The sequence below is a fragment of the Oncorhynchus kisutch genome, linkage group LG28, assembly GCF_002021735.2.
Source record: "Oncorhynchus kisutch isolate 150728-3 linkage group LG28, Okis_V2, whole genome shotgun sequence".
Classification (NCBI taxonomy): domain Eukaryota; kingdom Metazoa; phylum Chordata; class Actinopteri; order Salmoniformes; family Salmonidae; genus Oncorhynchus; species Oncorhynchus kisutch.
Window position 1 is genome coordinate 17325720 of NC_034201.2, and position 24092 is coordinate 17349811.

Here is a 24092-nt window from a genome sequence, read left to right on the forward strand (position 1 = left end):
CCCATCTTGTGTCCCTCCATGACTTCACAGTTATGTTCACGTGTTTCTTTAAAACACTCCATCTTTGTGTGCCAGCTGAAAAGAAGGTGAAGAGCTTTTGCACATGCCCAAAAAAAACAACTGCATCTTTTGAAGATTTGGCAGCATCTGCAATGACAAGGTTTAGAGTATGTGCTCCACATGGGACGTACCACGACGCGGGGATGTTTTTTGAACAGTCTGGCTTTGCTCCTTGGTACTTGCCCTTCATGTTGGCCCCATTATCATAAGCTTGCCCTTTACAATCTTCAAATGGAATCTTCAGCTCATCTAAGATGACAGTGGACAGATTCAAGCCTGTTGTAAACTCAACATTCACAAAGTAGAGGAAGTGCTCCTTGATCTCTGGCTTTCCCTTTAAAGCCACGCTTCTCAGAATAATGGACATTTGCTCCTGGTGACTAATCTCCTCTACTGACAAACTTAAGCAAAGCACCTGTCAATTATAGATAACAATACTATTATTAATTTTATCAGCTGCATCAGGCTCATTTAAACTGGCTCCCCCAGATTTCCATTTATACATTTTCAAATATAAAATACTTTTTATACTCTGGCTTGGCTGAATACTTGATGGTTATTATTTACCCACGATCCATTTTGTCCAGTATGCCCAGCTAATCACCATTTTAAATTCAATATATAAATCAATATAACCATTGCTTTCTTCTTGCATTAGTCCAGAGTTGTAACTAAACCTTGACTGAGAGACTAGATAATCATTGTCTTGTTTTAAAATGATGTCCGCCTATGAGGAGTGCAATCACGCCCATATAGTGTCTGGACTGGTCCCCACAGAGGTTGCTGCATGGAAAGCGCGAGTTTAATTTCATGCACGCACATATGAACACATGTTCACACGCGACGCGGTTATCTTTTCCCGAGCTGCAATTTATAAACAACATTGCCCGTTGGCGTTTATCAAATGTAATAAATAGTTGTATTTCACTGTCACTTTTGTCAGGCATAAAGTCACAGAACACAGCCCTGGAAGTGGCTGGCAAGCAAGACACTGACAGACCAAGAGATGCACTGCCCAGCTAGGTTAGCAAGACAGACAGACGAGAGGGAGATACACTGCAAGCTAGCAGATCAACTTAACGTTACTGTTATTTGCTGACATCAAACTTGGAGAGGAAAGAACACAAGTTTACCTGATCGCTGTTCCCACAATTCACTCTCATTGTGTTTTTGTTTCTCTCTCTTCGTGACCAGAAGGGTAGTTCCGCTTCATCCTCTCATCCAAGTTGTAAACATTGACACCCGCTTTGACACGAGGGGGAGGCGGGCCCTTGCATGATTTGCAGGGCCCTACTCAACTTGCGTAGTGAGTGTATAGGGCCGCCTGGCTCTTTGTGTACTATGTCATCACACACAGACTTTTATCCGCAAAAAGTCAGTTTGATGGAAACGCATCTCTGGTGGATTTCTTTTTGAATATTTCTAAATATTCACATGGAAATCTGTCAGAAATTGGATGGAAATCTAGCTAAAGTTTGTGATCTATCATGTTGTGCTGCTGTGTAAAGGACCATGTTGTCTCCTCTTCCAGTGCTGATGAGGTGCGCAGGAAGTCTCTGGTGCTGAAGTTCCCCAAACAGCATCTTCCCCCCAAGAAGAAGAGACGTGTGGGGACCACTGTACACTGTGACTACCTCAATGTGAGCCTAGTTGTCACTATATTGACTGTTGTTGTATATTCAGTTCAAGCATGGTCAACACTGTGATTGTTGTTTTGTTGTTACTTGTCGTCCTCTCACAGAGGCCCCACAAATCCATCCACCGCCGACGCACTGACCCCATGGTCACCCTGTCCTCAGTCCTGGAGAGCGTCATCAACGACATGCGGGATCACCCTAATGTAAGCTACACACACATTCACACAATTCACTGCTTACACAGACAGACAGACTGCCTATATTCCTCTGACCATTTTATAGTGTCTCTCTCTCTCTCTCTCTCTCTCTCACTCACTCACTCACTCACTCACAAACTCTCCTTCCAGACCCACATCAAACATCTCCAATCCAAAGTTAAATCTAGAATCGGCTTCCTATTTCGCAACAAAGCATCCTTCACTCATGCTGCCAAACATACCCTTGTAAAACTGACCATCCTACCAATCCTCGACTTCGGCGATGTCATTTACAAAATAGCCTCCAACACTCTACTCAACAAATTGGATGCAGTCTATCACAGTGCAATCCGTTTTGTCACCAATGCCCCGTATACTACCCACCATTGCGACCTGTACGCTCTCGTTGGCTGGCCCTCGCTTCATACTCGTCGCCAAACCCACTGGCTCCATGTCATCTACAAGACCCTGCTAGGTAAAGTCCCTGCTTATCTCAGCTCGCTGGTCACCATAGCATCTCCCACCTGTAGCACACGCTCCAGCAGGTATATTTCTCTGGTCACCCCCAAAACCAATTAATTCTTTGGCCGCCTCTCCTTCCAGTTCTCTGCTGCCAATGACTGGAACGAACTACAATTATCTCTGAAACTGGAAACACTTATCTCCCTCACTAGCTTTAAGCACCAACTGTCAGAGCAGCTCACACATTACTGCACCTGTACATAGCCCACCTATAATTTAGCCCAAACAACTACCTCTTTCCCTACTATATTTATTTTATTTTATTTATTTATTTTGCTCCTTTGCACCCCATTATTTTTATTTCTACTTTGCACATTCTTCCACTGCAAATCTACCATTCCAGTGTTTTACTTGCTATATTGTATTTACTTTGCCACCATGGCCTTTTTTTGCCTTTACCTCCCTTATCTCACCTCATTTGCTCACATCGTATATAGACTTGTTTATACTGTATTATTGACTGTATGTTTGTTTTACTCCATGTGTAACTCTGTGTTGTTATATGTGTCGAACTGCTTTGCTTTATCTTGGCCAGGTCGCAATTGTAAATGAGAACTTGTTCTCAACTTGCCTACCTGGTTAAATAAAGGTGAAATATAAATAAATAAATAAACACACAATTGTGTTGTCTTTACCTCGTCACAGACATACCCCTTCCACACGCCGGTCAATGCCAAGGTGGTGAAGGACTACTATAAGGTCATCCCTCGTCCCATGGATCTGCAGACGCTACGGGAGAATGTGCGCAAGCGTGTGTACCCCTCCCGGGAGGAGTTCAGAGAGAACGTGGAGCTCATCATCAAGAACAGCGCCACATACAATGGTACAACTTTAAACCACTTGAAGCCTTAGAGAATGACTGTAATATTGGACTCTGTGCGACCGTTATGTAACTTATTGACACTGTAATTGTTTTTGTGTATTCAGGTGCCAAACATCCAATAACCCAGGTGGCGCAGACAATGCTGGACCTTTGTGATGTGAAACTGAAAGAGGTACGTGTGAATGCTGAGGAATTCCTGGATTGGTGCCATTTTGGACACAGCCCAAAGTCTGCTGCTCTGTTTGCAGAAGGACGAGGCAAATGTTCAGCAACTCTTGGAAGACAATGGAAGTGGCCTTCAATAGTAGTACTTGCTTATTATTAAAGGGGTCATTTCCTTTGTCCTGTGCAGAAGGAAGACAGGCTGGTGAGACTGGAGAAAGCTATCAACCCCCTGCTGGACGATGACGACCAGGTAGCCTTCTCCTTCATCCTGGACAACATCGTCACTCAGAAGATGATGGCCGTGCCTGATGTGAGTGGAGCCACCCGTCATCAGGGTTTCTACTTTCTTTCGGACGCTTCAGATGTCACTGAGAGAATATCTGCTATTCGTATTTTCTCTGTGTCTAAGTCATTTTAGTGAGCCTAGCAGTTAGAGCGTTGGGCCAGAAACCAAAAGGTCGCTGGTTCGAATACCCGAGCCAACAAGTTCACAAATATGTAGATGTGCCCTTGAGCAAGGCACTTAACGCTAATTTGCTTTAGGGGTGCCGTACTTCTATGGCTGACCCTGCAGAAACACATTTCACTGCACCTATGCGGTGTATGTGACAATAAAGTATATATTTTGAATGTATTCAAATATAAACAGTTGTGGCAAAACCTCAATCAAGCACTCAGTTGGAGGATGTTATAACGGTCCTTTCTCTGTCTCTATCCCCTCTTCAGTCTTGGCCGTTCCACCATCCAGTCAACAAGAAGTTTGTTCCAGATTACTACAAAGTGATAGTCCAACCCATGGACCTGGAGAATGTCCGCAAGGTGAGTTAGTTAGGGGAAGTGGAGCTTTGAGGAAAACCACAACAAAGACACCTTTAGGATCCTTCCATGCCAAGATGGATCAAACCTATATGTCGTAGATGATTATACACTGAGTGTACAAAACATTAAGAACACCTGCTCTGTCCATGACACTCACCAGGTGAATCCAGATGAAAGCTATGATCCCTTAGTGATGTCACTTGTTAAATCCACATCAATCAGTGTAGATGAAGGGGAGTAGACCGGTTAAATAATTATTTTTAAGCCTTGAGACAATTGAGACAGGATTGTGTGTGTGTTCCATTCAGAGGGTGAATGGGCAAGACAGAAGATTGAAGTGCCTTTGAACCCGGGTATGGTAGTAGGTGCCAGGTTTGACACTGGTTTGTGTCAAGAACTGCAACGCTGCTGGGTTTTTCACGCTCAACAGTTCCCTGTGTGTGTCAAGAATGGTCCACCACCCAAAGGACATCCAGCCAACTTGACAGAACTTTGGGAAGAATCAACATGGGCCCAGCATCCCTGTTCTGAAGCAGTTCTGAGGTCAAAGGGGGGGTGCAAATCAATATTAGGAAGGTGTTCTTAATGTTTTGTACACTCAGTGTATATGTAATATACAGAATATATTACAGAATGTGGTAGATTGTAATATAATAATTTATGTTATTTAAAAGTCTCTGTGTGCTGTGGTCCAACAGAACATATCCAAACACAAGTACCAGAATCGAGATGTGTTCCTGTTTGACGTCAGCCTGGTCCACACCAACAGTGTCAAGTACAACGGTCCAGACAGTCCTTACACCAAGACGGCCCTGGAGATAGTCAACGTGTGCAAGCAGACTCTGGCAGAGGTGTGTGTATGAAACAGCGAGAGAGGGACATAATGAAACTCTTTATACTTTGTCAAATGACGAATCATGTTTATGATCCTCCAATAAGGATCATTTTATTGTTGCTTGATATCTCCCCAGTATGATGAGCACCTGACCCAGCTGGAGAAGGACATCTCCACAGCTAAAGAGGCAGCTCTGGATGCAGCAGACCTGGATTGCCTGGACCCCATGACTCCTGGAACCTACACATCACAGGTAGCAATGTTCCTGTCCCATAAGTATGGGCCAGAAACCAGAGAGATACAACCAATGGGCCCTTACATCCCTATCACCCCCAGTCACCAAATAAAGTACCTCAACTCAACCCTCACATGCTCCAGAGTTGGGGAATGCAACTCCTCTCCAAGGACCTACTTTTTAACCTCTGTCTGCTGTAGTCTCTCTATTACATAGCCTCTTCACATTCTAGTCTATCTCTGCCTCGTAGTTCCTCTTTAGCACTGTTGTCTGCAATTCAGTAGCTGTTTCTATAGCCTCTGTATATCTTAATTTCTATGCTATCCTTCCTACCCTGTGGGTTATCTTTTCTCCTCCCTCTTTCCTGTGTGTGTGTGTGTGTGTGTGTGTGTGTGTGTGTGTGTGTGTGTGTGTGTGTGTGTGTGTGTGTGTGTGTGTGTGTGTGTGTGTGTGTGTGTGTGTGTGGGCAGCCTGCCGATGTGTTTGACAGCAGTGCCTCTGTGAGCCTGCACAGAGAGCCCAGACTCTTCTCTGAGGTTAAGGCATCTCTTATGGCTGTTCCAGAGAAGAGGGGGTTAGGGAAGGTACGGAGAGATCCCCCAGGAGTATAACGGCGTCTGACCTCTCCTTTAACCGCCCTCTCGCCTCCCATCCCTCCGTTCCTCCCCATAACTCATTTGGTTCATGTGTCTGCCTGTTTTTTCTTGTGTGTTACTTTTGCTCCTAATTGTGACTGCTTGTCGTACTAGTGTTCTGTTTGCCCTGACAATTATCCATTTTCAGCCATCTCTATTGCTTCACAAGTCATCACTCTGTCTTTCCCCAGAAATATCCCTCCTGTCAGTGTTGCTTAACTTCTCTGTGTGTTTCCAGGGTCGTCATAGAAGACTAGGAGAGGAGGAGTCAGACGTGGACATCGAGGGCTTCGAGGAGGAGGAGTATGACTGCAAGCCCAAGACACCAGCTCCTGTAAGACTCTGATCGTGGAGAAACAATATGGGGTTTAGAGTGGATGGATTTTGAAAGGGAGGGATTATGTATTTGGAGACAGACTGATCTACAAACAAACTAGTCCTTTTGATGATGATGACTGTTCCCCAGGCTGAGGATGGTGAGGGAGACCTGGAGGATGAGGATGATGAAGAGGAGATGCTGTTGCCGCCGCCCCGCAGACGACTGCAAGGCCACAATGATGATGATTATGACGAGGATGAAGGCTCCAGTCGGCCAGCCCAGGCCAGCGTGCTGTACCAGGACCTGCTCATGTCAGACGGAGAGGATGACGCCAGCGAAGAGGAGGGAGACAACCCGTTCTCCTGTGAGTCACACTAGGGTGGAGATTGTCATAGGATGGAGTGAGATTATAAATAAATAATTAATTGACATTAAGAAGTATATCAAGGTTAATTAAAACCTACATCCTATGATTTGGGGATATCTGTAGGACACTACAGACTGTATGTGAGATATGAGTTTCTAATGGTGTATCCGGCCCTGTCCCACCCTAGCGATCCACCTGTCAGAGAGTGGCAGTGACTCAGACAGAGAGGTGGAAGTGCATCCCCTGCCCCCTCCCAGACCCCACCAAGAGACAGCCCGCATGGGCCTGGAGCAGGACGACAGCATGATGTCATACGGGGAAGATGTGCCGGATGAGACCCACCTGGAGGACAGTAATGTCAGGTACAACATGGAGCCGTCAACCATCATGGCCGACATTATGTACATGGTGGATTTGCACCGTTGGTTGGCTCTTGGGCCCTATTAACCCACACTTTACCCATCCCTCTCTTCCTCTCCCCCTTCACCATAGTTATGGGAGCTATGAGGAGCCGGAGGGTCAGACCCAGACCCAGACCTCCAGCATGGGCAATGGAGAGGGCTACGGCATGAGTGAGGAAGAGGAGGAAGATAAAGAGGCAGCTCGGAGGAGGGGTCCCAGTGTACTTTCCCAGGTGCAGCTGAGTGAGGATGAGGAGGACAGTGAAGAGTTCCGGTCCATCGGGGGTGACAGTGACATAGACTCAGACAACTAGAGAAGTGTTCCACCACACACACACACACACACTTAAAGATGCAAATGTGCTCTACAATCATTATAACAGACAGATCCACATCCATACACATGAGTTCAGGCTCACTAAATGAATACACCTTAAACTTGCAGGCTGAATTACATGCACGTACTGTCATCATAACTTTATCTCATGTCAGTCAATCCCCCAATGATAGTTAAGACTGTTTTCTGTCCGGTCATTACCACACCTATGAAGTCTCTATGATAAACTCCTGTGAGATCAATATTGTACAAAATGTTCAATCAAACTGAAGTGAGCTTGTTTATCTATAATGGCAGGATTAAATTGGAGTTGATGCTTTAAGTCAATGTTTTCTACTGGTTATGCTCTTTTCAGTGTACCGACACATGTATATATTTTTTTTTACAATTGAATAACGTTTTATTTTATGGTTGTGTAGAACTTTGGCCAAAATGAAGATATTTGAATAGTCAGTTTTGACAATTGTTTGTTTTCAGTGCCACGTCTCATCTCAACCTTTTGTCTTGAGACACTGGGTTGAGTGATCGAAAAATACTGTTATTCCCCATTAACTATTATGATTGCAGCCTGGATTTTCAGGCATTTGAGATGTTTCCAGCACTGTTACTAGGAAACTCAAACTTCCAAGGAGATCCTAAATAAAAACCAGAGATAAGACCATCATCTTTTCATTGTTTGTTTTTGGGGATAAATGTTAGCTGTATCTGATGTAACCACGTTGAAGTTGTCCTTTCGTGTTATGCTGTGTTGCTTATCGAAAGTAAGGCACTGTTGAATACCAATCTGCACTAACGCATTAACAATAATATTAAATGTTATTACAGAACTCTGTTGTGTGTTATATGACCAAGGTGCTTCCTGTTTCCCTGCTTTTTCCTATTCTGCCATAACTTACAGGCTTTCCCTCGCTCATATCTTAGAACAGTGGTCATACAAACTGAACATGAACTCTGCTCCACCGTAAACTCATTCTGATTGTATGGAGTCACGTAGATAGTGTGTTAAGTATAAAATAGTACAGTGCGTGTGTGAAGATGAAGGGCTATAGTTTGCTGTGTTTAATATTTCTGCCCCCTGTCACAGTTATTGGACAAACGACACCAGATCGTGAGTAGCAATTTTTTTCTGTTGAAATCTGTAAAGAAAGCCTGTCTTTTAGTATGAGTAGGATATGTATTACTGTAGCATTGAATCAGATGACAACTCTAAAATGAACATGTAAATATACTGTAGGTTGTCCTGCTGCTTTTTGAGGTTTTGGGGGGGGGTTAGGCCCTCTGTTTGAAGATTGTGCTTTTTATCAAATTGTGTCTTCATTTTCTCATGATGTTGCTGGGCCAAGTAACTGAAACGTGATAGTGATATGTTTTCTTTTTACATCCAGCAAGTTGTTTAACAGTAGATGACTTTGAAGTGTGCACAGGAACTGCATATCCATGCAATGTTGAGAAAAGCAAATGCTACTGTAAGGACAAGAAACCTTTCTGTAGGTACGTTTCAACGCTTCTCACACTTCTACAGCTTTATCCTCAATATTTGTTTATTTTTGGAATTCAGATATTTTAAATTCTTATATAAATATGACAGTTACCTCTGTTATGCTGTTCTTTTCAGGTGTAACAACTACATAGACAAGTGGTACATAGGGGAGAAGTGTGACATTGAGTGGACCATATTGAACTTTGCCCTGGTATCATCTCTACCAGGACTCGCTCTGGCTGTTATTGTTGGTGTGATGGTCCAGTGTGTCCATTACTTAAGGAAACCAGCAAAGAAACAAAAGGATCGGACAACGGGGTGAGAGGGTTTGGACAAGATAGAATTCAGAGGCTCAATATTTCCATGTGTTTTGCACAGTGCATGGCACCTAGTATCAGGAAGTTGGCTTGTTAAAAAATAAGAAGAAAAGAAAAATAAGATGTTGGGCATTAACTAAATAGATGAATATTTGTCCTCAGTCTTGTTTCAGGTTTGATATGACTACTCATCATGTCTTTCTAATTTAATTTTCACTTTTTTCAGTTACACAAACTATGCAATGTCACTGACAACATATTATGAAAATAACCAAGATGACATGTTCTCCAACACAGTGTTTGCCGGTGAGTAGCTTGAGTTCCTTTACTCTCCAAGGTATTAGATCAACCTAAGACCAAATGGTATTTCCAATGGTGATGTCACATCCAGAGATCCTGCTAAGTTAGGGTTTACTTATCTCCCAGTAGTGATACCGCCAATTCTGTCGAATCAAAAGAATTTGCTAAAAACAATCCGATTTTGACAGAATTATGGCTGAGATGCAAAGAAAATTCAAGGAGAGGGGGTACAAAAATGGCCAGATTAATACTGCCATTGAGAAAATTCAAAACAAGACATTACCTTTTTTCCAAGGTCAGTCTTGCAAAAAGAAGCATTCTAAATATCCGCTATTCAAAATGCTCTGAACAAATTAAGGGAATCGTTCACAAACATTGGCACATTCTAAGATCCGATGATAGTATCGGTAATGTGTTTTCGGAACTTCCCTTGGTAGTAATTCTCACTGGGCAGATATCAATTGGTAAACTCTGATTTACCACCCCATGATATCCCTGCACAACGTGTATTTGCGCCCCTACTGGATGGGAATACAAGTATAATGGCTGTGCTCAATGCAATGGCACTTATACATGTAGACCCTTTACCCCCAAACAGGGAAACAGATCCCAATCAAAAGTGTTATAATGTGCTCCACTAAGGCAGTTATTTATCTTATAACTTTTCCTTGAGGTACAAATGATGTGTGTAAAACAAAGCGTGAATTAAAAGTACGAATTTCAGAGCGTCGTAGCACTATTAGGTGCAAAAACTCGACTTACCCAGTTGCGGCCCACTTTTTGGAAGCAAACCACTCGACTTCGTCTCTATGTTATATTGGCATCGAACATGTCACCCTCCCTAGGAGAGGGTTGACCTCAATAATTTGTTGTTAAAACGAGAGGCTGCCTGGATCTTTAATTTAAAGACCCTTGCTCCCTTCGGTCTCATCGTAGACTTTGATCTGAAGCCATTCTTGTGATTCTTGTGATTTTGCTGTTGTAAATGTTTGTGGGTTTATGCAGCCAAATTGTATCTATGATCGTACGCCATCCATTTATGTTTTTTGTATGCTATGTTAATATATGTGAATTAACCAATGACATCAGGCCACACCCGGCCATGATTACAGACACCTGTGTGTGTCTTCTCACACTATATAAATGAGTCATCCTGCAATGTTTGTCATTATACCCTGATGAAGACAGCTTGTCTGGCAATACATGGACATTATCATTTTTGCATCTGAGATCCTAGGGTGTGCGGCTCTCCTTTATTTTTCAAGATGTCTTCCACACCATCTCTTAAAGAGCCATTTGAATCTACTGTCTCTCCTGGAAGTGGTTTGTGTCGTCCAAGTAGTGTAGTGTAAAGATGCCATAAGTGCAGATGCAGAGCAGACACATTCAGTAATAGACATGACAGTAAATGTTGCATAGTAAACATGGCCCTGAGAAACTGTCTATTTTTCTTATTTCTTCAGAATCGGCCAAAGCCTCCCAGTGTCCAGCCCACCCAGGAGAGGTTTCCCATATCCAACTTACCCAACCGCCCTTACAGGTTAGCTGTCTGAACACAATTCAACATGCCATTGGTTTTCACTTTCATTATAGGGGCCCTTATTATAGTGTGCAATGTTATAATGTGCTTTCATTGAAATGTTGATCTCTCTACTCTCTTAGCCTTCAACCAAACGGCATGCGGCCCACTTTAGACAGATTGTCTTTGACCAACCCTACAAGCCAGCCATACAAGTAAGAACCTTGGTGGTGTTTGCTTTTGGTCTGATACTTTGTTCAATGGCAGTGATGTCATACCCATTCTGTGCGTATAACCATGTTCTGGGTGGTGGACTAAAAATGGAAACAACATTAGAGACGACAACAGGGCAACGCCCCCTCGACAGAGAATGAGTAGTCACCCAGTGATTTGAGGAGCATGAGTCATGATGACACGGACATTATCCTTATCAAATCTTATTAGTCACATGCGCCGAATACAACAGGACACCTTAGTGAAATGCTTACTTATACAAGCCCCTAACCAGCAATGCAGTTTTTTTTTTAAAGTATGAATAAGAATTGAAAGTAACAAGTAATTAAAGAGCAGCAGTAAAATAACAGTAGCGAGTCTATATATATAGGGGGTACCAGTACAGAGTCAATGGGCGGGGGCACCGGTTAGTTGAGGTAATATGGCTTGGGGATAGAAGCTGTTCAGAAGCCTCTTGGACCTAGACTTGGCACTCCAGTACCGCTTGCCATGCGGTAGCAGAGAGAACATTCTATGACTAGGGTGGCTGAAGTCGTTGACAATTTATAGGGCCTTCCTCTAACACCGCCTGGTATAGAGGTCCTGGATGGCAGGAAGCTTGGCCACAGTGATTTACTGGGCCGTTCGCACTACCCTCTGTAGTGCCTTGCGGTCGGAGGCCGGGCAGTTGCCATACCAGGCAGTGATGTAACCAGCTCTAACATGCTCTGGATGGTGCAGCTGCAGAACCTTTTGAGGATCTGAGGACCCATGCCAAATCTTTTCAGTCTCCTGAGGGGAATAGGTTTTGTCGTCCCCTCTTCACGACTGTCTTGGTGTGCTTGGACCATGTTAGAGGTGTTTAGTCCCAGGGTCCTTAGCTTATTGATGGTGAAGCAGTAAGACATGCTTGTTTTTGTCCCATGAAAATCTTGTATTTTTCGGGGGGTTTTGTATACATTTCATTATCTTCATCTCTTTTTTTTTCCTTTTTCAAATTAAATATACCTTCCTGCAACCCGCCTCACCCAATGTGGTACGGATCTGCTATTATTTTTTCTTTTTAAGACCTTGTAACTAGAACCGCCATCAGCAGCTAGCCAGATAATTAGCTACTAGCTTTTTAGTAATTATTAGCCACTGCTAGCAGTCTTTACCTTTTGTTTGGACTCCAGCCGCTTTAGCCCGGATAATACCTGCCGCGGCCCCCCCCCACTACATCACCAGATTCCTGCCGCAAGCTCTGGACCATCACACTGGATCTTCGCTGCTAACTAGTTACTACCGAGTGGGTAGTAACTAGAAGCATGCACCAGCTAGCCTCGAGCTAGACCCATTTCCCGGCAAGTAAACAAAGTACACCAACTACAATACCTCTCTTGCCAATTGGCCTGGACCCTTTGTCGACACGGAGCCCCGCCAATCCATCACGACTGGTCTGCTGACGTAATTCGGCCAATGTGCGTTGTGGATGTTGGTGTTGATCCATCTGCTAGCCCCGGCCTGCTAGCTTCCTGAACGCTGTGTCTCCCGCTCTCCTTACGTAGTAATCGACTACCTGAACCTGCTCCCTGTTTCATCTTTGCTGCGCATTGGACCCTATGATCACTCGGCTACACAGCTGATGCCTGCTGGACTGTTCATTAACACGGTACTTCATTTTGTTTATCTGTCGGCCCCAGCCTTGAACTCAGGGCCTGTGTGTAGCTATCTGATCCTCTCTGCCCATTCATCGCCATTTACCCATTGTTGTTGTCCTAGCTGTTTACCCGTTGTTGTCTTAGCTCTCCCAATCAACATCTGTGATTGCTTTATCAAGTCAAATTGATTTATATAGCACTTCGTACATCAGCTGATATCTCAAAGTGCTGTACCGAAACCCAGCCTAAAACCCCAAACAGCAAGCACGTTGGCTAGGAAAAACTCCCTAGAAAGGCCAAAACCTAGGAAGAAACCTAGAGAGGAACCAGGCTATGTGGGGTGGCCAGTCCTCTTCTGGCTGTGCCAGATGGAGATTATAACAGAACATGGCCAAGATGTTCAAATGTTCATAAATGACCAGCATGGTCAAATAATAGGTCTGGGACAGGTAGCACGTCCGGTGAACAGGTCAGGATTCCATTGAACAGTTGAAACTGGAGTAGCAGCACGGCCAGGTGGACTGGGGACATCATGCCAGGTAGTGCAAGGAGTCATCATGCCAGGTAGTCTTGAGGCATGGTCCTAGGGCTCAGGTCCTCCGAGAGAGAAAAAGAAAGAGAGAATTAGAGAGAGCATACTTAAATTCACACAGGACACCGGATAAGACAGGAGAAGTACTCCAGACATAACAAACTGACCCTAGCTCCCCGACACAAAAACTACTGCAGCATAAATACTGGAAGCTGAGACAGGAGGGGTCAGGAGACACTGTGGCCCCATCTGATGATACCCCCGGACAGGGCCAAAGAGGAAGTATATAACCCCACCCACTTTGCCAAAGCACAGCCCCCACACCACTAGAGGGATATCTTCAACCACCAATTTACCATCCTGAGACAAGGCCAAGTATAGCACACAAAAATCTCCGCCACGGCACAACCCAAGGGGGAACACCAACCCAGACAGGAAGATCACATCAGTGACTCAACCCACTCATGTGACGCACCCCTCCAAGGGACGGCATGAAAGAGCACCAGTAAGCCAGTGACTCAGCCCCTGTAATAGGGTTAGAGGCAGAGAAAATTGGAGTGGGTTTAGAGTTTCTGAGATAATGGTGTTGTGAACCATGATCAGCCTTTCAAAGCACCGCATGGCTACAGATGTGAGTGCTACGGGTCGGAAGTCATTTAGGCAGGTTACCTTAGTTCCTGGGTACAGGGACTATGGTGGTCTGCTTAAAACATGTTGGTATTACAGACTCAGACAGGGAGAGGTTGAAAATGTCGGTGAAGAGCACTTGTCAGTTGGTCAGCGCATGCTCGCAGTGCACTTCCTGGTAATACGTCTGGCCCTGCGGCCTTGTGAATGTTGAGCTGTTGAAAGGTCTTACATCGACTTGATGTGATCACAGTCTTCCGGAACAGCTGGTGCTCTCATGCATGTTTCAGTGTTATTAGCCTCGAAGCGAGCACAGAAGTAGTTTAGCCCATCTGGTAGGCTCGTGCCACTGGGCAGCTCTCGGCTGTGCTTCCCTTTGTAGTCTGTAATGGTTTGCAAGCCTTGCCACATCCGACAAGCGTCACAGCCGGTGTAGTACGATTCGATCTTAGTCTTGTATTGACGCTTTGCCTGTTTGATGGTTCATCGGAGGGCATAGCAGGATTTCTTATAAGCTTCCGGGTTAGAGTCCCGCTCCTTGAAAGGGGCAGCTCTAGCCTTTAGTGCAGTGTGGATGTCGCCTGTAATCCATGGCTTCTGGTTGGGGTATGTATGTACGATGACGTCATCGATGCACTTATTAATGAAGCCAGTGACTGATGTGGTGTACTCCTCAATGCCATCGGAGGAATTCCGGAACATATTCCAGTCTGTGCTAGAAAAACAGGCATGTAGTTTAGCATCTGCTTAATCTGACCATTAATCTGACCAGTCACTGGTGCTTCCTGCTTTAATTTTTGCTTGTAAGTATGAATCAGAAGGATAAAATTATGGTCAGATTTGCCAAATGGAGGGCGAGGGAGAGCTTTGTATTATTCTCCGTGTGTGGAGTAATGGTGCTCCAGAGCTTTTTTTCCCTCTGGTTGCACATTTAACATGCTGATAGAAATTTGGTAAGACTGATTTGAGTTTCCCTGCATTAAAGTCCACTGCTACTAGGAGTGCCGCCTCTGGGTGAACGTTTTCCTGTTTGCTTATGGCGGAATAGAGCTCATTCAGTGCGGTTTTAGTGCCAGCATCAGTCTGTGGTGGTATGTAGACAGCTACAAAAAATACAGATGAAAACTCTCTAGGTAGATAGTGTGGTCTACAGCTTATCATGAGATACTCTACCACAGGCGAGCAAAACCTCGAGACTTCCTTAGATATCGTGCACCAGCTGTTATTTACAAAAATACATAGTCCGCCACCCCTTGTCTTACCTGACGCCACTGTTCTATCCTGCCGATACAGCGTATATCCATATCCATCATGGTCATTTCTCTGTTGTCATTGAAAAAAGGGAAAAGTCCACGACCCAATTTAGATAGATCATCTTTATCCAACCCTGAAAGCCAGCCATACAAGGAAGCCTCTGTCTTTTGATTTGTGTGTTTTCAAACTGATATAGTTCTTGATTGGGTGACCTTTGAACTACATTATTAGGATTGTTTTTATATGGTTTGTCTGCTTCTGAAAGTTGAATAGTTTTCTGGATTCAGCTACGCTACAGGTATGACGCAGCCCTTGGGTAACCCCCATCCCAAGTCTCCATCGCCAAGGAACCCATATGAAGACAGAGCGCCACCTACAGACTGTTATGAAGACCAGCACATGAGACCAACACAGCCCCCACCAGGACACAAAGGCATGATAGTGAGTGATTGATTCCCCCTAGTGAACAGTAGGATGAATTCAACTGATCAACTGGACAAGTAAACTGCAGGGTGAAACTCTGGCTAAAACATTTGGTTTTGATCTTAGCCTAAAGGTCCATTTTAGTTAGACCCTAGGTGACCAGGCTGATATAGAAAAGCAGTTTGACATGAGATCTGTTTCTATCTTCCAGAGAGAATGCATGTCTGGGTATCCTGCGCCCAGTTCACCTGCTCCCCTCTATTCGGCACCGGAGTACAACCCGTTTCCCAGAGCCCAGATAGGGAGACACTACTGAGGACAAACAGGGGTGACCATGGCCTGAATTAGAACGCCACCAATTTCACTATCACAATTCAAAAAAGTTCAACTCGTATATAATTTAAAGTGAGTGGAAAATGTAAACTTTCAAGGACTTTGTAAACTTTAATTTAATGTACTAAAAAAATGTATTGTGGCTGGCTGCTAAGTTTTATGAGTAATCCACATTGACTGATTATGAAATTGGCTCATGTTTTTGCTGTTTTAAGGTTTATTGTTTGACAATTTTGTTACAATTAAAGGCTATTATTCCTAGATTCAATCCGTAGCGTGGATCCACACACGCGATTGAAATGTAAAGGCAATGTTCCGATGTTTCAATTTCCGGTCGCTTTAACTCTGATCTCTACACTACAGATTGAATCTAGGCCTAAGTAACAGGGTTTGGGTCAATTCCAATTTCATTTGAAATTCAAATTCAATTCTTGAATTCACTCATGAAGTGGAGAATTTAAGTTGAATTCAATTCAACAATCTTCAAGTTTTGGAATTGGAATTAGACTGTTTGAATTGTAAAACAAAAATGTAGTCTTTGGAATTTAATTTAATTGGAATTCAATATTTGTACATTTCCGAGTTAGATTTGGTTTAAATCATTTCAACGTACATTTCTATATTTACAGTATAGCTACACAAAAAAAACATATATGGAAAACCGCTTTGTGTAAACTTAAACGACTAAAACCAAATCGAAGGTATGTAGAAAAGATAATACCCTATAATCTGAGAATTTTACAATCAGCAAAATAAAAGCTAGATAATCAGGCACCCTTTAATTTTATGTTTGAGGATAAGAACACGTCAAAATGTGTAGAATTGACTGAAATTAGCTTAAGTGAAAATTCTCAGCTCCTTGGAAAAATGTATAGAATTGCAATCTTTTATTTCAGCGCCATGGCAAAATGTGTAGAATGTGTAGAATGTGTAGAATTGCTGGAAATTAGCTTCTCTCTGCTGTCAAGATGATGTTCTATGTATATTTTTTTCACCGCTCAACCCTTATGGTGGGTCGCAACTCAAGACACCTCAATTGGTTGGTCATGAAACAAAAAAGTTGTATACAATGGTAAGTCAAGCAACATCAATTAAAGATACTTTCAAAAAGAACATTTATTTTCTACAAATCAGATGTTAATAATTTTAAATCAATAAACAAAATACAATCTTAATTTCACCTCTAGGTCAATCGTGTCAGTAGGCGCCCTTATTGTAAGATGCAAAAGACTGTCATCTTAACACAAATCCACTTGTTGGTACATTCTTTGTTACTGAATGATGGCAAAAAGAGTGAATGAAAGTAATAGGTTGAGGTGAACAATTATTCAGGAGATGTCTTTATTTACTAAAGAAGCTCCTAATATTTCAGTTGACAGACATAGATAACACTGATTTGGATCTGATACATGAGACATTCCTGATAGTAAACATGTTATTGGCTTTGAGCAACATGATTTTACAAGTGCACACATGGGAAAAATTAAAACCCCTGATTGTTTGACAAGCGATTATTTCAAAGGACAAATACAAGTAAAAAGCTGGGTTGTCCACATCCCCTTTTCATGCTTTTGAATACAGAGAAAACTGATACAGATGACTGTTTACGTTTGAAATTAGAACTGGGTCTTTAAATGCATGTTTTTCACAATTTGCTAGCAGTAGCATTACTAAAAATCATACAATGACTTGTCAGATAATGGTTACCCCAAGGTCAACAGTGAGAATACAGTCAACAGATAAATTACAGCGTTATCTTACCACTGATACGGCATATGACAAGTGGTGTGCTATTCAAACAACCCAGACAAGCATACTACTGAGAAAATGTGTGCTTTCAAGCAGTGTTCTGATTCAGGATTTATCTGACTTGAGGTTTGTTTGAATAGCACCCCAGGTTTGAGTACTAATGGTGATGTGAGGACAAGTTAATAAATTACTAATGCAGTTTGAGGAAAATGTGACAATTGTCATCCTTTATTTATCACATTGAAATAATTGTATTTCCCTGCTCTATAGTGAGTGAGTATTCTGAATATGGGAAAGGGTGTGTGAAGAAGCACTTTACATTAAAACATCCTTGTGATGCCGCGCAATGTGCTGGCTCTTTTCAGAGGGCCTACGGAAGCCTTTAGTGCAGTAGTCACAGCGGTGGGGATAGTCCTTGGTGTGGATGGATATGACGTGCCGTTTGAAACCTGAAGCGTCCGAGGAGCTGTACTCACAGTACTGGCACTGGTACACTTTCCGCCCACTGTGGGTCTTCATGTGCTTCTTCAGTTCCAGCTGATGCCTGAAGCCCCGTCGGCAGCGCTTGCACTTGAAGGGCAAGTCTTTGGTGTGGACGGACAGGATGTGGCGACTGAGTATGAAGGGGTCTGGGGTCTTAAAGTCACAGTGGCGGCATTGGTGCAGCCTGGCACCTTTGTGAGTCTCTGTGTGTTTTTTCAGCTCCGAGGGCCGGTGGAAGCCCTTCTCACACACGTCACACTTGTGAGGGAAGTCCTTGGTGTGCACGGAGATGATGTGGCGCTTCAGGTCGCTGGAGTTGGTGCTCTTATGCTCGCAGTGCGGACATTGGTGCGTCTTGTGGCCCTGGAATATCTCCATGTGCTTCTGCAGCTCCCGCTCGTCAGAGAAGGCCTGGGGACAGTGGCCACACTTGAAGGGCAGCTCCGCTCCGTGCTTGCTCTTTATATGGGTCTTCAGGTTAGACTGATCGGCACAGCAGAACTCACAGTGCTGGCAGTGGTAGGGCTTCTCACCCGTGTGGGTCCTCATGTGCTTTTTGAGCTCAGAGGGGTGGCGGAAACCTTTAGCACACTCCACACACACATGGGCAAAGCTCTTGCTGTGGACAGCCAGCAAGTGGCGGTTGAGAAGGCCCTGCTCGGCTGTCTCATAGTCACAGTACTTACAGTGGTGCAGCTTGGGCTCCTGGTCACGTAGGATGAGCTTATTGGAGCTGAGTGGGCTCTCCACACAGTAACGCCTCGTGACCTCCGTGAACTCTGGGACCCGGTCACTCTTCACTATGAGCTTATGGCCCTCCAGGTGGTTGTGGAAGTTGACCTTCTTGTTGGTGGTGAAATCGCAGTCTGTGCACTGGTACTTCTTCTTGAAGATGTGGTCGGGGTGGTTCTTCATGTGGATCTTCAGGAAGCCTCGCGATCTGAACTTCTTCCCGCAGATGTGGCAGGGGTACACAGTCAGAGGCTGGCCATCTGGACCAATGATCACAGCTGAGGAAAAGTGTGGAGGCAAAAAAAGAACAGGAATTGTTAGGCCTACATCTAAAAAATAAAAGTATAATCTTACAAAATGATGCAAGCTTTTAGAAAATGTTTTAATGAACATAGAACCCCATACCTGTCTGACACTGACGTGTCTCTCCCTTTTTCTTTTTCTTGATCTTCTGTTTGAGAGCTCTACTTGTACTCAGGCTGTCGCTGATCTTCAGGTAATGTGTCCCTGTGTTGGTCTTGTTCTCCAGCCTGGAGTCCAGACTGTTACCTACGGAAAATTATACACCAATTCAACACACTTAAAAATCGGGACATGAACAGATCTAAATGTTAGGCTAAATGTAGAATTATCTTACGCCATATTGAATGTATGTCTCTGAGTAACTTGTGTCTATGGAGAAAAGGAGTAGGCTTTACCATAAGCTGCAGCCCAGGCTACAGTGCCGAAGGTCTTATTGTGGCTGGAGTCATCCAGTGAGTCCTGGATGGCAGGGGCATCCTCCTCTCCCACTATCACCTCCATGTACACCTCATCTGCCATCTCAGTGCAGTCTGCTCACAGACAAGGAAAACTCAGTCACTTAATTTAACACTACAACCATCTATTGGGACAAAAATAATAAGGCAGCCATATCGTTTAATATGTTGTGCTGTATAAGGGATTGGGGGAAAGGCTGCTAATTCAGGGGACTCACTGATCTCTGAAACCTCCTGCGATGGGTCTTTCACTGCCATGTAGACCATCTTCTCTCGAGACAGCTTGCCAATGCCCCCAGTCTCCAGCACTGCGTGACCGTTGTGGAAGTCGCTCTCAGCTACAATCTCTGTGCCACCTGCACTCACAGTAAATGTCTGAATTCAGAGAAACTGAACAGAGGTGTATCTTTCAAATTGATCGGAACTTGTAAGAGTCCTTACCTATATCATCATCCGCCTCTGCCTTGAAGATGTAGACTTTGATGCACTCAGAGTCATAGTCACCCTCTTTGGAGCCATCCTCCATCACCTCAGAACCCATCTTCAGGGGCGTGTCCTCCATGTCCAACTTCTCCCCAACATCGTCCACTGCACAAACAATAGCACACTCATCATTATACACTATCAGATTCATCCTATTATTAGAGTCAAAATTTGTGTTGGAGCAGTCTAGTAGTACCAAGAAAATAAGACATGTGTCTTACAGGAGATCATCAGGTAGTCCTCGGAGACGCTCTCTCCAGCATCGTCGTCCGGCTCCTGGATGGTGACTGCAGAGTCTTCAATCTCCTCCTGCTCCTCCACATACGTCTCTGAGTTGCAGTTGGAGACCATGACCTCCTCAGTGACAATTTCAAACACCTGGTCAGGAACCCTATCAGATTCCTCTATGAGATCTGTTGTCAGCACATGGTGGTGGTCAGAATCCAGCACGTCCTCAATGGCAACCTCAGCCCCCAGAACCGACTCAGTCATGATTATGCTGTCAGGATCGTCGCTGCAGCAGATGTCTGGCCCCTCTACAACCTCTGACCCCAGGTCATGCTCAAACATGATTCCCTCCTCGTCAGTCACATCTGACACCAGCACCGCCTCTGGCACAGAAACCACAATGTGATCACCGTCAATGTGGGCCATACCTGCCACCGGGGAAATCAGGAGGAACTGTTAACAGTTCGAGCACGCAGACACAATCAAATAAACAAAAGGCCATGGACTATTAGTTCTCTGCATTGATGGAATGGACTTACCAAAATCCTGCATTATCATTGTGTGTGGCATCTTTGAGTCTTGCATCTGAAAGTTCAAGACCCCTCCACCGTGGTCCATTCTCTTTTTATCCTGTCTGCTACCAACACAAATGAGGAGGATTCTTTTATTTTTCTTACTAGCTCTGACTTTGCTGGTTGCTACTTTATTGAGGACTTACTATGACTGTGATATATGGTTGTCCAACCTAGCTATGAATGCACTAACTGTAATTCGCTCTGGATAACAGCGTCTGCTAAATGACGTAAATGTAATGTAAATGATTAAGTTGATTAATTTTATCAGATCAATTAGGACCTCTGTCAATGCATAACTCATTACAAATGTCTCAACACTGATTCAATGCTGAATAAACATTAACATTGAATAATGCATTGTTGGGTTTGGAGCTTGCAAGAAAAGACATTTCACTGTACTCGTTCATGTGACATTAAAGCTTTAACAAAATGTTAATACTGAAAGATTAAAAACACATTGCTAATGACAGTATTTCACCACTCCATATTTGATTTTGAGCTCTCAAACCATCAGGGAAGTGTTATGTTTTTTTTTATCAGCTAGGGAGGAGAAACACCTGAAATAGAGAAAAGAAAAACACATAACAGATACATCAGCTTCAATGATTTTATCTATCCTGAAATATAATTGTGGTAATGGAAATAAAGAAGACTGCTATTATCCTTTATTACTTATGAGAATGTGACTTTATAATGTCTTAGTATCAGGATACATTATGGTTTTGGGGCGGAAGGTAACCTAGAGTTTAGGCCAGTAACTGAAAGGTCGCTGGTTAGAATCCCTGAGACAACTAGGTGAAAAATCTGTCAATATGCCCTTGAGCAAGGCACCTTAGCCTAATTGCTTCTGTAAGTCGCTCTGGATAAGAGTGTCTGCTAAATTACTCAAATGTAAAAATTAGAGAGGGTAAACTATTTGATAAATGCAGAAGTATATTATTACGTTGTTGTCTTTGGTCTCTCTTTATGTAGTGTTCTCTCTCTTGTCATGTGTGTTTTGTCATTTTTTAGTCCCCACTGGAGGCCTTTTGGTAGGCAATCATTGCAAATAAGAATTTGTTCTTAACGGACTTGCCTAGTTAAATAAAGGTTCAACTAAAAAAACAAGTAAGGTGGTTGATGATGCAATGATAAATCTAATGGGAAGCAAAAAGCTACAATGTGTTTATATTCACACACTCACAGGTGATACTCCTTGGTTTGGATAAATTGAGTAGACTGGTGTTACAAGTAAAGGGAGACTTCTGGCACCAACAAATACATGCCTCCAGGGCTAATTTGTCAATATAACATTATTTGCACTGTGGGTGATAGTAATGGGGCGGCAGGTTGCCTAGTGGTTGGGGCGTTGGACTAGTAACCGAAAGGTTGCTAGATCGAATCCCCGAGCTGACCAGGTAAAAATCTGTCGTTCTACCCCAGAGTTCCCCGGGCGTCGAAGACGTGAAAGTCGATTAAGGCAGCACCTCTGATTCAGATTCCCTACTGAATCAATACCACTTTATTACTTATAAGAATGTGCCTTTATAATGTCCTAGTATCAGGAGACATTGTGGTTTGGGGGCGGAAGGTAACCTAGCGTTTAGGCCAGTAACCGAAAGGTCGCTGGTTAGAATCCCCGAGCCACGCTATCATAGATATTGCTCCTTGTTCTATCTGTGTCTGTAGTTACAGTGACAGATACGGGAAAGTAGCTGGCAAGTGATTCACACGCACTGTTTTCGCCCAATGCAGTAGTTGACTGACCGTAGAGAGCGCGCGCAGACGCATTAAATATGGCGGCTTCTGTTTACATTGTGGACACAGAATCCCGACAACAAAGGCGCTTGAGTGCACACGGTGAATTTAGCTAAATTAATGGCTATGCATGAATGATAAGCATAAATCGAATCTATGCTAAATATTTAATGAAATCCAAGCTATGCGCTTGTTTCAAGACTCCAACAACAAGCGTGCAAGACTGACGCTCTGCGACATCCTGACCGTAATGCATATTTTCTGCCCAGTCTGGGCCATTGTTGGGCTAAATTAGCAAGCTAACTAGCTAGCAATAGCATTCCCAGCCATTGCAATCGATATCATTAGTAAAATAAACGCAGTAAACCTACCATACTTTCGAACGTGTGCACTGGAAGATGGCACAAATGACTATCGTCTTACAAAAGTCACATATTTCCGAGCGAGCTAGCTATGTCGTTAGTTAGCATAGCTATCGACGGCTAGCTAGCAGTCATTGTTGTTGTTTTTTCGGCTTGGGTAGAGGCCCATAAGCCTTCGTGACAAGGCCCCATCGTCATATCGCATTAAATGTAATATATACTTACCAAATCAAGTCACTACTGTCTTGTTTTAATTCCACTTTTCCGGTTTGAACAGTATTTCCGCAGTCTTATTATTAAATTAGGTTATATTTCTCATGGTGCGAATGCAAGGCCTGTACAACATTCTAGATCCTGAAGGCTGTTTTTCAGGCCTGGACCAATCACGTAGCTCGCTGTTAGCTCGGAAGGGTGGGGGCGGTGGGGAAGTAGGTGACAAACTGCACTCGGTCTTCAACAGTTTATTCTAAAACTGCTGGCCCGTTTTTTACAACTTCACATACGTAATAATATAATTGTAAGGACTAGAAACATTAAATGAATGTGTCTGGATGCACTAACTAAAAGGTGGCACAGTAGTGTATACCAGAACTGATCAATTTGCAACAAAAACTAAATAGGGCTCAATACTGTAACTGTCCTCAGTGTTAAATTATGATAGTTTCAACTGAAACATGTTGTAGTATAACTTTTAGTATGCAGAATTAGATGGTGTTTACAACCAAGCCCTGTGAGATACTCTACAGTGACAATGTAATAATGATATACTGTATCAGTTCTAAGTATGTGAATTTGTGTGTCAATTCCCAAATTTGAATCAAATTAAGATTAATTTCATTGGTGATCATTTGGATTTTAGCATTGAGCAGCACCTTGCATTTAAGATGAGAAATTATGGATAAGGTGTCCAATTGCAGTGGAAGGGATTGTGAAGCCACACAAAATAAGCCAGCACTGCATGATTGGCGGAAGAAAACAATAATTAAATTCAAATT

At 43.5% G+C, this 24092-nt stretch overlaps 2 protein-coding genes across 11 annotated transcripts in view; one reads left to right on the top strand and one right to left on the bottom strand.

Annotated features, from left to right (window-relative positions):
- The window catches only part of LOC109875657 (transcription initiation factor TFIID subunit 1), a 66464-nt gene extending 49361 nt beyond the window's left edge, over window positions 1–17103 (top strand). For 3 of the 6 annotated variants that reach the window (XM_031808137.1, XM_031808138.1, XM_020468062.2), the window contains 19 exons: window positions 1592–1700; window positions 1802–1900; window positions 3062–3239; window positions 3344–3411; window positions 3592–3714; window positions 4131–4223; window positions 4922–5074; window positions 5195–5311; window positions 5764–5877; window positions 6167–6262; window positions 6395–6611; window positions 6802–6976; window positions 7107–8843; window positions 8968–9150; window positions 9376–9455; window positions 10913–10989; window positions 11112–11183; window positions 15522–15675; window positions 15869–17103. In XM_031808137.1, coding sequence (XP_031663997.1) covers window positions 1592–1700; window positions 1802–1900; window positions 3062–3239; window positions 3344–3411; window positions 3592–3714; window positions 4131–4223; window positions 4922–5074; window positions 5195–5311; window positions 5764–5877; window positions 6167–6262; window positions 6395–6611; window positions 6802–6976; window positions 7107–7329 — 1765 coding nt within the window. In that variant the 3' untranslated portion in view covers window positions 7330–8843; window positions 8968–9150; window positions 9376–9455; ... (2 more) ...; window positions 15522–15675; window positions 15869–17103. The remainder of the gene's footprint in view (window positions 1–1591; window positions 1701–1801; window positions 1901–3061; window positions 3240–3343; window positions 3412–3591; window positions 3715–4130; window positions 4224–4921; window positions 5075–5194; window positions 5312–5763; window positions 5878–6166; window positions 6263–6394; window positions 6612–6801; window positions 6977–7106; window positions 8844–8967; window positions 9151–9375; window positions 9456–10912; window positions 10990–11111; window positions 11184–15521; window positions 15676–15868) is intronic. The other 3 variants (XM_031808141.1, XM_031808140.1, XM_031808139.1) reach the window with 1 other exon arrangement.
- Window positions 16708–23574, bottom strand: LOC109875658 (zinc finger protein 711-like). Of its 5 annotated transcripts, none has more exons than XM_031808144.1 (8): window positions 23323–23574; window positions 20963–21555; window positions 20417–20851; window positions 20154–20300; window positions 19931–20068; window positions 19653–19787; window positions 19360–19503; window positions 16708–19232 (listed from the first exon to the last, which is right to left on the bottom strand). In XM_031808144.1, exons 2-8 carry the CDS (start codon window positions 21039–21041, stop codon window positions 18055–18057), a joined length of 2256 nt encoding a protein of 751 aa, XP_031664004.1. In that variant the 5' UTR covers window positions 21042–21555; window positions 23323–23574; the 3' UTR covers window positions 16708–18054. The 5 variants fall into 5 exon arrangements, with proteins under 5 accessions (XP_031664004.1, XP_020323654.1, XP_020323658.1 ...); XM_020468065.2 differs by having other exon boundaries at window positions 20963–21057; window positions 23323–23529; XM_020468069.2 differs by having other exon boundaries at window positions 20417–20806; window positions 20963–21060; window positions 23323–23529.
- Window positions 23575–24092: the final 518 nt, after the last annotated feature.